At 37.9% G+C, this 14,174-nt stretch overlaps 2 protein-coding genes across 2 annotated transcripts; one reads left to right on the top strand and one right to left on the bottom strand.

The window, feature by feature from the left end:
* Positions 1 to 1,751: 1,751 nt before the first annotated feature.
* mettl8 (methyltransferase 8, methylcytidine) lies at positions 1,752 to 7,898 on the bottom strand. The gene is made up of 10 exons (XM_080479203.1): positions 7,832 to 7,898; positions 5,419 to 5,575; positions 5,097 to 5,188; positions 4,707 to 5,014; positions 4,532 to 4,581; positions 4,104 to 4,164; positions 3,020 to 3,159; positions 2,592 to 2,698; positions 2,421 to 2,486; positions 1,752 to 2,034 (listed from the first exon to the last, which is right to left on the bottom strand). Exons 2-10 carry the CDS (start codon positions 5,568 to 5,570, stop codon positions 1,880 to 1,882), a joined length of 1,131 nt encoding a protein of 376 aa, XP_080335329.1. The 5' UTR covers positions 5,571 to 5,575; positions 7,832 to 7,898; the 3' UTR covers positions 1,752 to 1,879.
* dcaf17 (ddb1 and cul4 associated factor 17) lies at positions 7,510 to 13,379 on the top strand. The gene is made up of 14 exons (XM_080479196.1): positions 7,510 to 8,038; positions 8,119 to 8,222; positions 8,834 to 8,924; positions 9,037 to 9,173; positions 9,282 to 9,360; positions 9,696 to 9,785; positions 9,879 to 9,986; positions 10,154 to 10,256; positions 10,361 to 10,503; positions 11,060 to 11,169; positions 11,275 to 11,359; positions 11,529 to 11,612; positions 12,813 to 12,965; positions 13,047 to 13,379. Exons 1-14 carry the CDS (start codon positions 7,910 to 7,912, stop codon positions 13,152 to 13,154), a joined length of 1,524 nt encoding a protein of 507 aa, XP_080335322.1. The 5' UTR covers positions 7,510 to 7,909; the 3' UTR covers positions 13,155 to 13,379.
* The last annotated feature ends 795 nt before the right edge of the window (positions 13,380 to 14,174 follow it).

Raw genomic sequence — 14,174 nt, 5'->3', positions numbered from 1 at the left:
TAAAAGAGCAACAAGGTCCACCCATCTTCTACACCTCTCTGCTCAGTTCAGGGTTGCAGATCTTTGGAGAAACCCAGCAAACCCCATGGTACCCCCTCAAAGATAGTTCATGAGCCATGGAAACAGGATGGCTACAGAAAATATGCACACAAATACAATTGCTTTGACACTGCTTAAGTTGTACTTTATTACAAGTGAAACTGCTATTGTTAGAAACACTCACGTATAAAGTATTTGTTACTTTTTAACTGTATTAGGCAATTCAGGACACTTGATATAATAATAATAATAATAATACATTTAAGAGAGAGGGTCATCTTTTTTTGGGGGGGGGGGGGGGGCAGTGTTAGTTAATGACCCTCTGCAGTGCTTTCCTACAAGTCAGCAGCTTCCTGGTTAGGTTGGTCCTTCTGAGGATTCTCAAAAAGTGGTGACACTTTTCAGCCTTCTTGACCATCTCTTAGTGTTAGGGTTCCAATGGAGGTCCATATAATTGTGCACACCCAGGAACTTGAAGTTGGCCAACCTCTCCACATCCTCCCCATTAATGCAGAATGGTTGCAGGTCAGACTTCCTCCTCTTGAAGTTAAAAAATGAGTTCTTAGATCTTGTTATGGACCAAGTTGTTGGCCTCACACTATCTACCACTATGAGACGAGAGTGTTAACCAGTTAGTTTTTTCATATCAACATATTTTATAAGAACATACATTCTTTTTTTTTTTTTAAATCAGAGGACAGCTTTATCACAATTAAAATAAATTTAAAAAAGTGTAGAACATTTTGGTTCTTATGTCACAAGTGGAGAAAAAAACTGACAAAATAATTCACTTTTCAATGCGTTTTGGAGCTGCGCCTGTAGATCTATCGCTTAATTTTCTCAGTTAAAAGAATAATAGCTTAAAAAAAGCGAAATATTATTTATAATATGCACATACTCAGTATGCATTTCCATATCATTTTTAATGTATAGCAAATGGTTGAATTGTAAATATACAAATTTGAGATAAAAAGTACTTTTATGCCAGTACTTTTAATTCTGTTTAATTAGAGCATAGAATAACAAAGAGGTACTTTTAAGTTTTCAAAATACAAGGGGAAGAAGTAATACATTACAAATATTTAGATTGATTCAGTAGTATTTTTGTGTCCATGTAATTCTTGAGTTTTCTATTTAAGTACAAAATTTTATTCCGTTGTGTAACCTACAGCACATTTATTAAAATCATGAGTCGCTCTTTTGTTTGAATTAATGTTCAAGCCTATAATCCGCATTTTGCAGCCTACTTTTCTGCTTCAAAATGTGCTTTTAACTGTGATTTTATTTTTGTTATTCAAATATACCAATTTAAATATCTGCTGTTGGGGATTTTTAAAAAATCCCAAATGTTTAAAAACTGACGAAAACTAGAACTTTGCTTTTGTACTTTTTACCTGAATTTTTGTTAAATTTTACTTGTGGAAGATTTTGCAAATTATCAGTTACATCATTTGGCGTAACTTGAGAACTGATTATTAATCCTCTTTACCCCTCGTTTTATTTCAATATTTGAAAAATAACAACAACAAAAAAGTATTATCATGCGTTTATCCCACTAAAATAATTTTCAAAAATACTGATATTCTCATTAAACCTCCAGCAATGCAGGGAATCATTTAACCCCTCGAATTCAATGAAGTTTTCTTAGTAAAGTCAATATTCTCCTCTGACCATCCAGGGATGTATATAAAAAAAAGGGAAACACGACAGTTGGATTGCTCTCTTCACAGTATGTTGCACAGCTTTATTGCTTTGTTGATACTTTATACTCATCATCAGGCTTGTAACAAAATATAAAAAAGACAAACACTTTCATGTGCAGAAAAAGCAAAGTTGGCAGTCAGGATGGGGGATGTGGAAGTGATTTCCTGTACTTGCTCTGCATCCACACCCGCCGCATCACAACCTTCTTCTTTCGGTTCACCTGCAGCCGTTTGTCCTCCAGATTTTGAACTTCTTCCAGTCCAGCTTTGGAAAATAAATCATGAACCTCTTCTGGAAAAATAAATAAAAAATATCAGAACATCGGCAGCTAGTTTTGTAGTCTTTTTTTTTTTTAAATTGTGCCGTTTTATATGCAAGTTAATCTTCTAAGAGTTTTTTCAGCATAGTCTACAGCATGTTTTATAAATATTTGGAGATGATCCGCACTAATATGAAGATCCGAATGTTTTAAGTCTTACTGGGCTCAAATAAAAGTCAAACCTTGCAGTAAAAACGTTTTGAAAACAATTTGCCTATTCTTTTCGAGGCCAAACATTTCAACATATTATTACAATCAACTTCGGTTCAATGAAGCGTGTTTGTAATTCAGAGAGAAGAGTGACAGCAGGTTATTACAATACTCAAATCGATGTTATTGTCCCAAATATCATCAATACCTTTAGTAAAAAAATAAGCGCAGGTTCCGTCTCCTCGTGTGTAGAAATTCTCTGACAAACACTGTCCTGAAAGTAAAAGATCATGTAAAGATTGTAAAAGACTAAAGAGAGACACCGACTATTTATCAAATTTGGGGGGAGTTGATTGAAGTCCATCATTTGGAGGCTCACCCTTCTTAAACCTGAGCTGTGAGAGGTCGTGTCTGCCGTAATCACGGAAGAGGAACACCCCGCCGTCTTTCAGGTATGACGATAATCGGCTCACAACACCTCGCATCCTGTTAGAAGAACAAGACAAATCAATACAAAGTAAAGGTAACGCTATTTAGACGTTGAGTCAACACCTGCAAAATGAAGAATGGACGATCCTAAAGTGTGTGTTTGTGCAACAATTATATCCTTTGTGTTAAACCAGTGTATCGCGCTTGATTACGGAGTAAAATGTGTATTTAGACTGACATTGCTGGTTTTCAGTGGCGTTCAGACAAAGCCTGAGGATAGAGAAGGTGGGTCACAGAGGTTATGGAGAAGGGGGAGGGGACTGGCAGGTGATAAATGACTCCGGGCTCTCCCATCATTGTGCTCTATCCTTCACCTACCGGTCTGGATGAATAGAGGAGAGCACAAAGACCGCCAGAATCACATCCAGGCTCTGAGGAGGGAAGGGAAAGGAGGCCGTCTCCTCACAAAGGTCATGGACAAAGACGCGACACACAGAGTCATCATAATCCGGATGGTCCTGTAACGGGGAAATAAAAAGGATCTTTTAGGGCACAGTAATGTAATTGTCACACACGGTCAGTTGCCAAATGTACTTCTTACTCAAGTTCATTTATAGGTTTGAATTGAACTGAGTCCAGTTGGAATGAAGTTTATATAGAAAATGGTTATCATAGAACCATATCATGCCCGTTTCATTTTTTTCCACACCTGGACAGAGTTGTGAGGATGCTTTAGGTGTGACTGAATAGTTGATTCTCCTGTGTTCAGATTATCACTCGGAAAATATTAAAGATTAATATCAACAAATTCAAAGTTGATACATATCAAATGTAATAATTAAATGAAATTATAATCTATAAAAAAAAAAAAAATCCAAATATGTTACAACATCAATACAATAGCAGCCCATAGCACGGAGACGTAAAACTATTCAAATTTAATAAAGATTTGATTAAATAAACTGTTTCCACAAAGTTAATTGGTTGAACATGGTCATCTTCTTTTGGTATTGTAGCTTTGTGGAAACAGTTTAGTTAATCAAATCTTTATTAAACTTGAATAGTTTTACGTGTCTATGACGTATTTTTGACTGACAGCTCCAGATCCTCAGGATCCTTTCCCCTACATAGTTACTGTTTCCTGACACTCATCTCCATGCAGTCCACCCTGCATGTAATCTCTTCCACACCTTCCACGGCTCTGGATAGTTGACCTCAAGTACTTAACCAACAGTAAGTGATGACAGTATATTTAAGGTTGATAGGGCAATGATAAAACTGGAGTTGTTTGTAAGCTGAATAAAATGGCCTAAAGAACAGGGCCGATAACCTTCATGTTTGAAGAGGAATTTTCTGCTGAAACACACTCAGAAAATGAAGTTACCTGGTTTTGCATAAACAATACTATTATCACAGTTATAAAGTGTGGATTGTAGGTTGTCATACCAACCAAAAAGCTTACCGTAACCAACTGAATGGCACGTTGAGAAAAATCACAACAGTATAAAAAGGAGTCCGTTCCTCTGTGAAGGAAAACAAACAATTAAAGGAGGCTAACATCCCCGCAGAGCTACAACAAACACTGATGAAGCAGCTTTGTGGCTTTACTCAACGCCCGCTAAGGAGATTGACTGTGCTTATATTCTGTAGTTTGTTTCCTGTTCTTGGAGCTCATTAGAAATACGCACTGAGGCGGTGAAGGAAGTGAGCTGCAACTCGACTTCTAGTTCCATCTCATTTTGGGCGGCTCATAAAATCCTCGCAGAGAAAGACGTTTTCCTGGTACTTTCATTTCTTTGTCAACAATATTCACAACGGTAATGACAATTTAAACTTTTTTTGTTGTTTTTTTTAAACAAAAATTCTTAAAATTTCTGTGGATTTACTCACTTGATGTTATTCAGAATGGGAAATACACTGTTACCGACTCCACATCCAACCTGGGAACATATAAAAACACAAGGCAAAGTTATCAGTGTAGTTATCCACCATTGCATACTTTCCAGGTATAATACAGAAAAAAAAATAGGAATCAAATATCCACAATGCGAACAATTTTAAAAACCTCCAAGATCCTGAAAGATGCATGCTGTCCAGGAAAATGAGCAGCTTCCTTTGTTTCTGCCGTTGCGTTTTCACAGGATGCCTTTGAATGAAAGTCTGTATGTTTGCTGCGTTGATGGCGGCCGGCCTCTGGGTCCGTGCTGGATGCCGGTGTTGGATTGTAACGCACGTCTGTGGCCGGGCTTTTTGCACCAGAAGGAAGCAGTTCTGGGAACTCGGTAAACAGCCACCTGCGATCTTTGAAGAATTTATCCTGGTGGGCCTCATAAAACTTGTCCCAGTAATGACAAGCTTCTGTGTCAAATTTACCTGCAAAGAAAGATTTTATTCACCATTTCATGGTCAAGTTGAACTTAATAAGTCATAGCACTTTGTGGAGATGCACGCTTGCCTTGTTCCTTTAAGGAAAGTTGTTCACTAGAATTCTCTTCTATCATCTGCTGTGCATTTGCTTTATCTTCCTCTGTCCACTGAACATGGTCCCTGACACAAAAAGCACCAGATCAGCAACATTTAAATGTTTATACGTTGAACAACTATAGATGCTAACACACACTGGTTTTTTTTAACTCTTCATTAGACATATCAGTGCATTTAAAAATATTCCTTAAGCATGACAGAAAATACAAAACTACAAATTGCATTGTTCACATAATAGAACATTCTCCTCATAATGTGTTGTGCTATTACATAACTATGGATCACTAACTGACCACATGTTGTGCTTGAAGATGTCCTCAGGATTGGTCAGAGGCCGTGAACCTAGAGGAGCTGAGGGTCTCGGTCCTGTGCTCTTTGACCTCAAGGTCAGTCTGATGAAAGTCACAGCCAGTTTGGACACTGTGAAGCTCTGCAGTTTATTCATTGTCTCTGTGAAAATACAGAAAGAGTTGGGTCATATACGTTTTTGCTTTTAAGTGTGACGAGTAGGACAATCCAGTAAAAACAGACGTTCACGTTTTCCCTCGCATGGGGAATATTTTCAGTTTGAATCCGAGTTTGAGAGTCTTTCGGTGTGCAGTTTGCATGTTCTCTCTGTGCATGTGACTTTTCTGACTGGATGGATGGATGGATGGATGGATGGATGGATGGATGGATGGATGGATGGATGGATGGATGGATGGATGGATGGATGGATGGCTAGAGTGTGATTGCAAATAGGAGAGTTTTCTGGTTTAGCCATTTCATGCCCGAATAGTGAGTCTTTGGAACAACCAACAGTAGAAAAGTGTAAAGTTAAATATCATCATCAGCACAAATTATAATGTTATTATAAAGAACAACCACTTGTAGTATTCATTTGACTTTTCTGTGAACTTTGTGTTGCAAAGAGTGAATTCAAATTTCACAGCTTTGGATTCCGAAACTTTAAATTAGATGAAAGCAACATGTTTCTTGTTTCCCAAATATTATCTATGAAAAAAGGCTTCTTAATAAATCATTTTTGGCAAAATAATACAAGGTTCAACTTCTGCTGATGCTTTCACTTAAAATTTTATAAGCCTGAGAAATTATTACAGTTTATTTGATTGTAGGCTTCCAGGTAGAGTATACATGTAAGGTGATTTCAATCAAAGAACACATAGACACGGAAGGTACAAAGGTAAATGTAGATCACTGACTAGACGTACATTTTAATAGAAAGAAAATATAGATATTATTATTGTTAAAGGACAAGTTAAGACATTAGGGTAACAAATTTACTTTATAGTGACGATCAAGTCCAGATTATTAGGCTTTTGGAAAGCTGGTCTTAAACCTATTTTCATGCATCATGCGAGATGATCCATACTCATTGTGCAGTAAGTAGATTATGAGCTCCTTATTCAAACAGAGAAGCGTTCATTCTAAAATCTAGTAGGATTTTCATCAGTACCAGGTTTGTCAGACATGCATCTGATTCAATCAGTATGAATGGACAAATTATAAATCCACACTTGAGCTTAACAAAATGAAAAGAACAGGCTGATCTGCTCCATAAGGTGATTCTCCCATCCGCTTTGTATGGGACATTTTGTCACAGTTTTTGGGGATTTATTTGGAAATGATTAGCCATTAACGTCCCAAAATGTAATCGATTGGTTGATGACAAATCATCCCTGAAGTTTTCATGCAATTCGGGTGAGGAGTTTTTGCAAAAGGTTGGTTACATACATACATACATACATACATACATACATACATACATACATACATACATACATACATACATACATACATACATACATACATACATACATACATACACATCCAATAAATAAATAAATAAATACACACAGACAAAAACATTTTGCGGAAATGCAACTTCACGGATGGCAACTGCTGTTAACCCCCCCACCAAAAAAAAGAAGAAGAAGACGAAAACATAACCTTCTCGGCCAACTTCATTCGTCACCCAACTAGTTTCAATCTGTCACATGTTTTCAAAGTGAGAGTCAGACCTCTGATACTGGGGCATCTCACTTTCAGAGGAGGTGGACTATTTGAAATAACGTGAATTTCACAACAGAGACGATTTAAGAGAGGGATTTGTTTTGGGAAAGCTATTATTTCCAATTTACTTCAGTCAGAGAAAAAAATAATTTAAATAGTAAGCCTTTTTGTAAGAAGAATAAAGTAAGATTACTTTCTTACACATGTCTCATTTTCCCATGAGTAAATTTAACAGAATTTCACTTTAATGACTAATTTCTTGAGCGTTTACGCTATAAAATCATTACGTTTCGATTAACTTCGCTCCCAATAATATATATCATCGTTGGAGGGCGCTGTAGTTTCAACAGGACTGCTGTTAATAGCATAGTAGAAGAAGAAGAGGTAGAAACATGGAGAGGGACACACATTAGCGGCTAACTGACACGAACGCTGACTTTAACAATAATGTCCAGCAACGAAACGCCGAGAGTACTGACGGCATTTAGCTTTCTACTGCATTGACACAACTTTATAAGGCCAAACAACTAGACGGAGTGGATTTCTGGTTGAAGTCGTCGGAGTATGGTGGTTGTTTCGATCGACATCGCTGCGTTCAAACGAGCTGTTCGCTGTGTGTTTGGGCTGAAGGAAGGATAACATGAAGCTCGCTGAGGAGTTTTAAAAAAAAAAAAAAAGCACAGTACTTCTTACCTGACTCGGGATGTGGAGTCGGGGTCACCGCACGTGCTGCCAGACGATCCTCTTCCTGTAGCACGGTATCCCCTGCTGATGGCGCTGTACCGTGGGAAGAGGAGAAGGAACGCCGCCGAGCTGCTGATCCGGAGGAGCAGAGACAGCAGGGAGGCTGGGACTCTGCTCAGACACAACTTGAACATCCTCAGAGGAATCATCTTCCAGGTAAATGAAAGCACGTTTAAATCTTTACTCAACCCATCTTTAATACATGCTAAATGTCCACTATCATTGTCACACTGTAGGACAACAGGAAGTTTGTCAAAGTATGGACCAAGACCTCCAAATCCCCAATAATGTACGAGAATGAGAACATATACTTTGACAACTACCAGAACTGCTACAGCTGGTGAGCATACTCAACTTCCAGTAATGTATGTTCCTCATCATGGAAACGGCAACATGTTTACCACAGGGAAAATAATGGCGTCTTCAAAGTGGGCATGCATTCCAGGAGAAATGTCTTATTTTTACTTGAATGAGACATAAGATATGAGCTGATCTTCATCTTAGGCACAAGTATGAAAGTTCAAGAGGAAATCTGGGCCATTGTTTATTTCAGAACTGCTTCATGTCTGATGTGATCTCAGGGCTGGTCTCTGGGTTAGACAATAAGTGTTTTTTTCTCAAATTGTAATGTATCTTAAGGATTGCGCATACACAATATTGTAATGTAAAAAATATATATATCTGAGAGACATTTGTGCAAATTAATTGCTGTTATACTTTATACCAAATTATGGAATAAGTTGCTGAAAGTCTTTATTGGTTCTCGTATATACCAGTAGATGATAATCAAAGGGAAATAAAGGAGCACATGAGAATGTTAGGTGCCTGGAGCTGACACATTCATGATGTATTTTTCTACACTGCTATGGTATAAAATGTTTTTAAAACCTGACAATAAATAATACAGTGTTTGTGTGCAGACACAGAAATTAGAAAATGTTCTTTTTTCAGTCTTCATACAGAGCCGCATAGCTTGTACAGACTACCGAAGAGGTCCAAACGGGAGAAAATTGAAGATGTCCTGCTGTGTGAGAGCCCACTTGTGAGTTCAGTTATCCATTTTGTTTGTGTTCATTTCTTAGAGTCACACACCACATGAGACAAATGTTTAACAACAGAATTGCTGTTAAATAACAGCCTGTCTCTTGTCATAGGAGAAAACGTTGTCATCTCCGTCCGATCATAAACCCAGCATCCTGGCTTTGACGGCCAGTAACTGGCTTTATCGCCTTTCACCTGACACAGGGGAGGAGCTACAGAAAGTGTACATCTCTCCAAAATATAAGTTCAAGTATGTTAAAGGTTTTGAGTTTGTTGAGCTTAAAGTGAGGATTCACTCTATCCTCAATTTCTATTTGCTTTGAATATTTTAAGTTGAGAGTGTGCTGCTGTCTTATAGGTATCTTTTATGGAACGACTCTCAGGAGACGTTTGTCATAAAGTCTGTTCAGGCCAAAGAAACACCTCTAGAAAGACAGGTAAAGCAAATATATGTATTGATTTATAAATGAGACATTAAGAGTCCTCAAAGGATCATGAATCAGATCACTTGTATATGTGTGTGCACTTCATATACCATGTTCTACTGAGTCAAGGAATCAAATCATTTCTTCGCTAAAATCATTGTCTTTTAGATTTTCTGATGCCCAAGATGTATTCATCTTGCAGAGTTAGCATAGTGGGAGAAAAATCTTTACATTTATATTAGAACAGTTTGCACTTGTCATTTGTTTGTTTTATGAGTGGTCTGAGCTCAGCTTGGTCCACAGACGGAGCACCGGTTTGTGAAGCAATCTGTCTTTCTTTTCCACAGGCAGGTATCTCTCACGACATCGTGATGCACTTGGCCTTTTTTCATGTCTACCCCTTGCAACCTGTGGGCATTTTGGAGATCAGCAAAAAGGTTGGCACATCAGCTTTTTTTTTTTTTTTTTAACTCATTTTATTGTGCCTCTCCATGCCATATGTCACTCAAACATAAATGTTTTTCTTTCAGGCGTTTGGAAATGGTGTTATAGATGTTGTTCTGTCTCAAAGTGTCCTCGCAGTTACATATAGGAACAAGTCGGTGAAGATGTATAGCTGGGAGCACATTCTGAAAATGGTATTTGGTTTAAAATTGTTCTTAAATGGCATCATATTACATTTTGTTTATGCTCGTGGCTCTTTTTCCATATTAATTGGGTCATTATCCTCCTGGCTCGTCTTGTTGTGTTTTGTTTTTGTTTTTTTCCATCTTTCTGTATGAATGACTGTTGTGCTTGTTTTCAGTATTTGACAGAAGAGTTGTTTCTCGGAAAGCCCAGTACGCTGCTTGGAAACCACATAGTGGGAGATCTGCCGTTTGGTATTCCAGTAAATATTCAGATTTCAGGTGGGTCCCCTTTTAAGCAGCGGACGGGGAACCTCTTTGAGTAACACGCTTGTTCACCACAAACTAAAGTAGGATTTTGTGTATTTATGTTTTTGACTGCACAGGTTGCCTTCAAGTACTTTTTGAGGTGTCGTGCTTTGATACTGGCGTTCAAATTGGAGGCCACCCTTGGCACTACATCTACACACCGCCACAGAAAAGCCACAGAGGGACTCACCACATCCGTTCACTCCAGGACGGCACCATGGTATATTTAAAGGATCCTCTACAGTTATACAGGTTCAAGCAAGAGTCTGTCATCACCAGCAATGTGGCACTTTAAACGGAGCATCACATTTCAATAACACATGCTTGACAACAAAAGAGACGTGCGCATGCTGCTGTGCAAGAGATTTAACAAGCCCCAAATTAGTCCGAGCTTGTTGAAAGCGTCACGGTAAGCAGGGCCACAGATGTTTTTGACAGCCTTTATTCACCTGCTGGATGAAGCGGAGCAGCGCCCAACTGCTTGTTGCGTGGGGAAATCCTCCAAAGTAACAAGGTTTATATAATCGCTATGGTGAATGACACATTCTGCACAATGTTGCTACTAAATTTGTACAGTAAAATAATCCGAGAATGTGCATACATTTCTTTTTAGCGTTTATCTTTGTTTAAGATGTTGGCTCTTATTGTGTTGACTGTTTTGCGGTTTTTATTGCCTTTTTTAATGAGCTTGAATTGTGTTTAATTTGTTCTCGTGTCTCTGTACAACCAGATACAAGTTTATGATATGGGATTATTTTGTAATTCTATAACTTTAGGCCATAAATGGAATCCAAAACATGGACTGCTACTCTTTGGAGAGTGACAGCATCTTCTTCCATCCTGACGACTCAGGAAGAATCATCCATTGTGGACCTACCACAATAAAGTGAGCCTTCCCCTCAACCGCAACATTAAATTATTACTTGAACACTTGATAAAATTGAATTTCCCGCAAATGGGACGAGATTGTAAGGTTTGGTTTCCATTTAAGTGTCCTCAGAATCTTCGGTGAGCTGGACAGTTCTTTGCCATCAAAGATAGTGGAGGACTTCTCATTGCAAATCCACCGGAAAAGTGTAAGTATTTTCTTTTCTGTCTTTTACTGACGTATTGTGAAATAACACCACATTCACTTTGGGGCGCTTCTTCCTCGTTACAAGAGCAGGCCCTCTCTGTTAATCATCCCCCCACTGCAGAAACACATGTAGTTTCATTATTACATAGTTACTGTTCTTTCTACTGCAGCTGATTCCCGACGTCACCGTCACGTCATCAGGCCGAACGGTGAAGAAAAGATTTATTCAACTGGATGATGACCCATGTCAAGAGGTACTGAAATGGTGACACCTAAACACTATTCAAGCACTTCTGTGAGCTGGAGGGCAACTGTGTTGCTTACTTATGTTGCAAAAGATCCAAGCATGTTGAGAACATCCGGGCTGACCGGTGCAGCCAAGCCAAGGATGATAATAACTATGATTTATAAAGCTTTGTGAAATAGGCCCATTTGTTATTACTGTTATTGTTTAGTGATTTAGAGTTATGGGAGCATGTAACGTACAAAACACACCATGTAGACGTCTCGTGTAATGTTTCTAAATCCACTTTTATTCTATTCTACTTCTATTTGGAGGCATGAGAGCTACAAATAAACCTAAAATTCAGATAAATCCACCTTTTGTAATTACACTTTCGATTTCATACATGGGATACTTTGTTGATTAATATTTTTTGATGAACCAGATACTTTTTAATAACTTTGTTTTTTGTTTTATATCAGATGTCACTCAAAACAACACCAGGATCCAGTATTTTCAGCAATTGCCAGATTATCCTCTTGCATCAACACGTAGCCAGCTCAGAGCTTTTCTGGTTCTTATATCTGTTGGGTCTGATTATTCTGATCCAGGAAAAACTCAACACTTCAAGAAAGGATTTTGGTTTGCCTAACGCAGAGTAGCCATCAATATTACTTCACTTAATACAAAAAAAAATAAAAAAATCACTTTCCCTTTGTTAAGAGCTTTAACCAAAAGCTGGATTAAACTAAAAGAGAATGGACATGTTTCCAAGCCTCTCCTGTGAATATGCATATAAGTAAAGGATATTTACATATCTCTGGTATTTACATTCTCTGGTTTATCATCAAACACAACACAATCCTTGTAGTTACTCCCTTCTTAACAACAAATAACACAAATAACGGCACAAAATGAATGAAGATGTGAGAAAATGATGCATCATTTCAACTGATCGCACTTGTGGAAGTTGAACTTTTTTCTTTGAGAAATAACTTGTACACATGTAACTTTTTCATACACACGAAAGTGGTCACGTTCCAAGTAGATATTTACTTTGGTATGGGAAAAAGTATAAACATACTGAGTTCCGGTTCTTTTCCATCTGAAAGCTGGTAAGTACTGGGATAAAATAAGCTCACTTGTGTTTTCAACTTCAGCAGATTTGTATGTCGGGATTACCTTTCAGTGTGTATGATGGAGAACAATGTACCAACGCTTGACTTTGCAGACGTTCCGAATGGTGGAATATGAGAACGAGCTGGACCTCTTGGCAGTGGTGACCAACGGCATGGAGAGGGAGGGCAGAGCTCAAGTTCAGCTACATGACAACCACACGGGTCAGTTAAAGCAGACCATTGAGCTGGATGAGCTGTGGGATGAGGTGAGTAATCCCAACGGGACTGTGCCACCGTCAAACCTCAACAGTTTCTGAACTCATGCGCACTGTTTTTATTTGTTGCAGACCTACCAGCACGAGTTGTTCTTTGACAGACACACTCTCATTCATGTGGAACAGAAGAACGCCAACTTCTGCTGCCATGTGTACAAACTCGTCACCGTTGTAAAATAACTGAGTAAAAGCTGCAGGAAAACACTGAATTTACATTGTTCCTATTTTTTTTTTTGCAGAGACTCTTTACTCAATATTTTTATGTTTATTACTTTTGATTGTTGTCATTTTATTTTAATCCCTGTCATCTTTTGCAATGTAATTAAAATGGTAAATTACACCCTGGTGACAGTTTTGTAAAACTTGTATTTCTCAAAATAAATTTTTTATATTTTTTCAATTGGCTCCCTTGTTCTGTCTTTGTCTGCTCCTCACTCATGCATATAAAGTTCAGTTTTGTTTACATACAGAGCCAATCACCATACAATTAAAGCTTTACGTGTGCTATTAATTTCTTTATTTATTTGTATAAAACTCTAATATTTCAGACTCTGTCCCCAGAGTCACAGATTCAGTCAATTTCATTTATGCTGCCTGTTTATCACTTGAAAATAAAAGTTTTCTTATTTCATGTCCTTGGCCTTGAAAGCAACTTTGCCACTTGGCTTCCTATGTGACAGGAATGTGTAGACACTATGTTGTGCCAGAGTAACTTTTCTTTTTTAATAAGCCTAAAATATAGTAATCTGTTCTGTTTTCTTAAAGTTCTGCTCACAGATGAGCTATGAGAAGGCAGTTCTGTAAAAAAAAAAAAAGAGTATTGATCATTTGAATTATGATGTCTAACACCAAAAAAGGAAAAAGAAACTATGAAAAAATTCTTAATCACTCCACATTTGATTTATGAGTATAGTATAAGTATTTTCCCCCCTTAGTCCAACTATTTATCCATCTTCCAGGGTCATGGGGTGCAGGAAGCAACACCAGCAACTATGTGCAACAGCACAGTCCTTTCTTCTTGCTTTGAAATAAAACTATCAACCACAACAACATTGCGTCAACATGCATGTGCCAAAACTGGAATCAGATTATTTCCCCCTCCTAATCCCCTACACCTTGCATTCTGTATGTTTATTGCTCATCAAGCAATTAGTTTTACTCAATTCTAACTCCCTATGAAGAAAAGCTGTTATTAAAATA

This window comes from Lipophrys pholis (assembly GCF_963383615.2).
Source record: "Lipophrys pholis genome assembly, chromosome: 13".
NCBI lineage: Eukaryota > Metazoa > Chordata > Actinopteri > Blenniiformes > Blenniidae > Lipophrys > Lipophrys pholis.
Note: the sequence above shows the minus strand (reverse complement) of the source record. Positions and strands in the feature narration are given on the sequence as shown.

Coding starts and splice junctions, on each gene's coding strand:
- dcaf17 (XM_080479196.1), top strand. CDS start 7,910: ATGGCGCTGTACCGTGGGAAGAGGAGAAGGAACGCCGCCGAGCTGCTG. Junction 8,039..8,118: donor TCAGAGGAATCATCTTCCAG/GTAAATGAAAGC, acceptor GTCACACTGTAG/GACAACAGGAAGTTTGTCAA. Junction 11,613..12,812: donor ATGATGACCCATGTCAAGAG/GTACTGAAATGG, acceptor TTGACTTTGCAG/ACGTTCCGAATGGTGGAATA.
- mettl8 (XM_080479203.1), bottom strand. CDS start 5,570: ATGAATAAACTGCAGAGCTTCACAGTGTCCAAACTGGCTGTGACTTTC. Junction 5,189..5,418: donor ATCTTCAAGCACAACATGTG/GTCAGTTAGTGA, acceptor TTTTTGTGTCAG/GGACCATGTTCAGTGGACAG. Junction 2,487..2,591: donor ACAGCTCAGGTTTAAGAAGG/GTGAGCCTCCAA, acceptor TTTTACTTTCAG/GACAGTGTTTGTCAGAGAAT.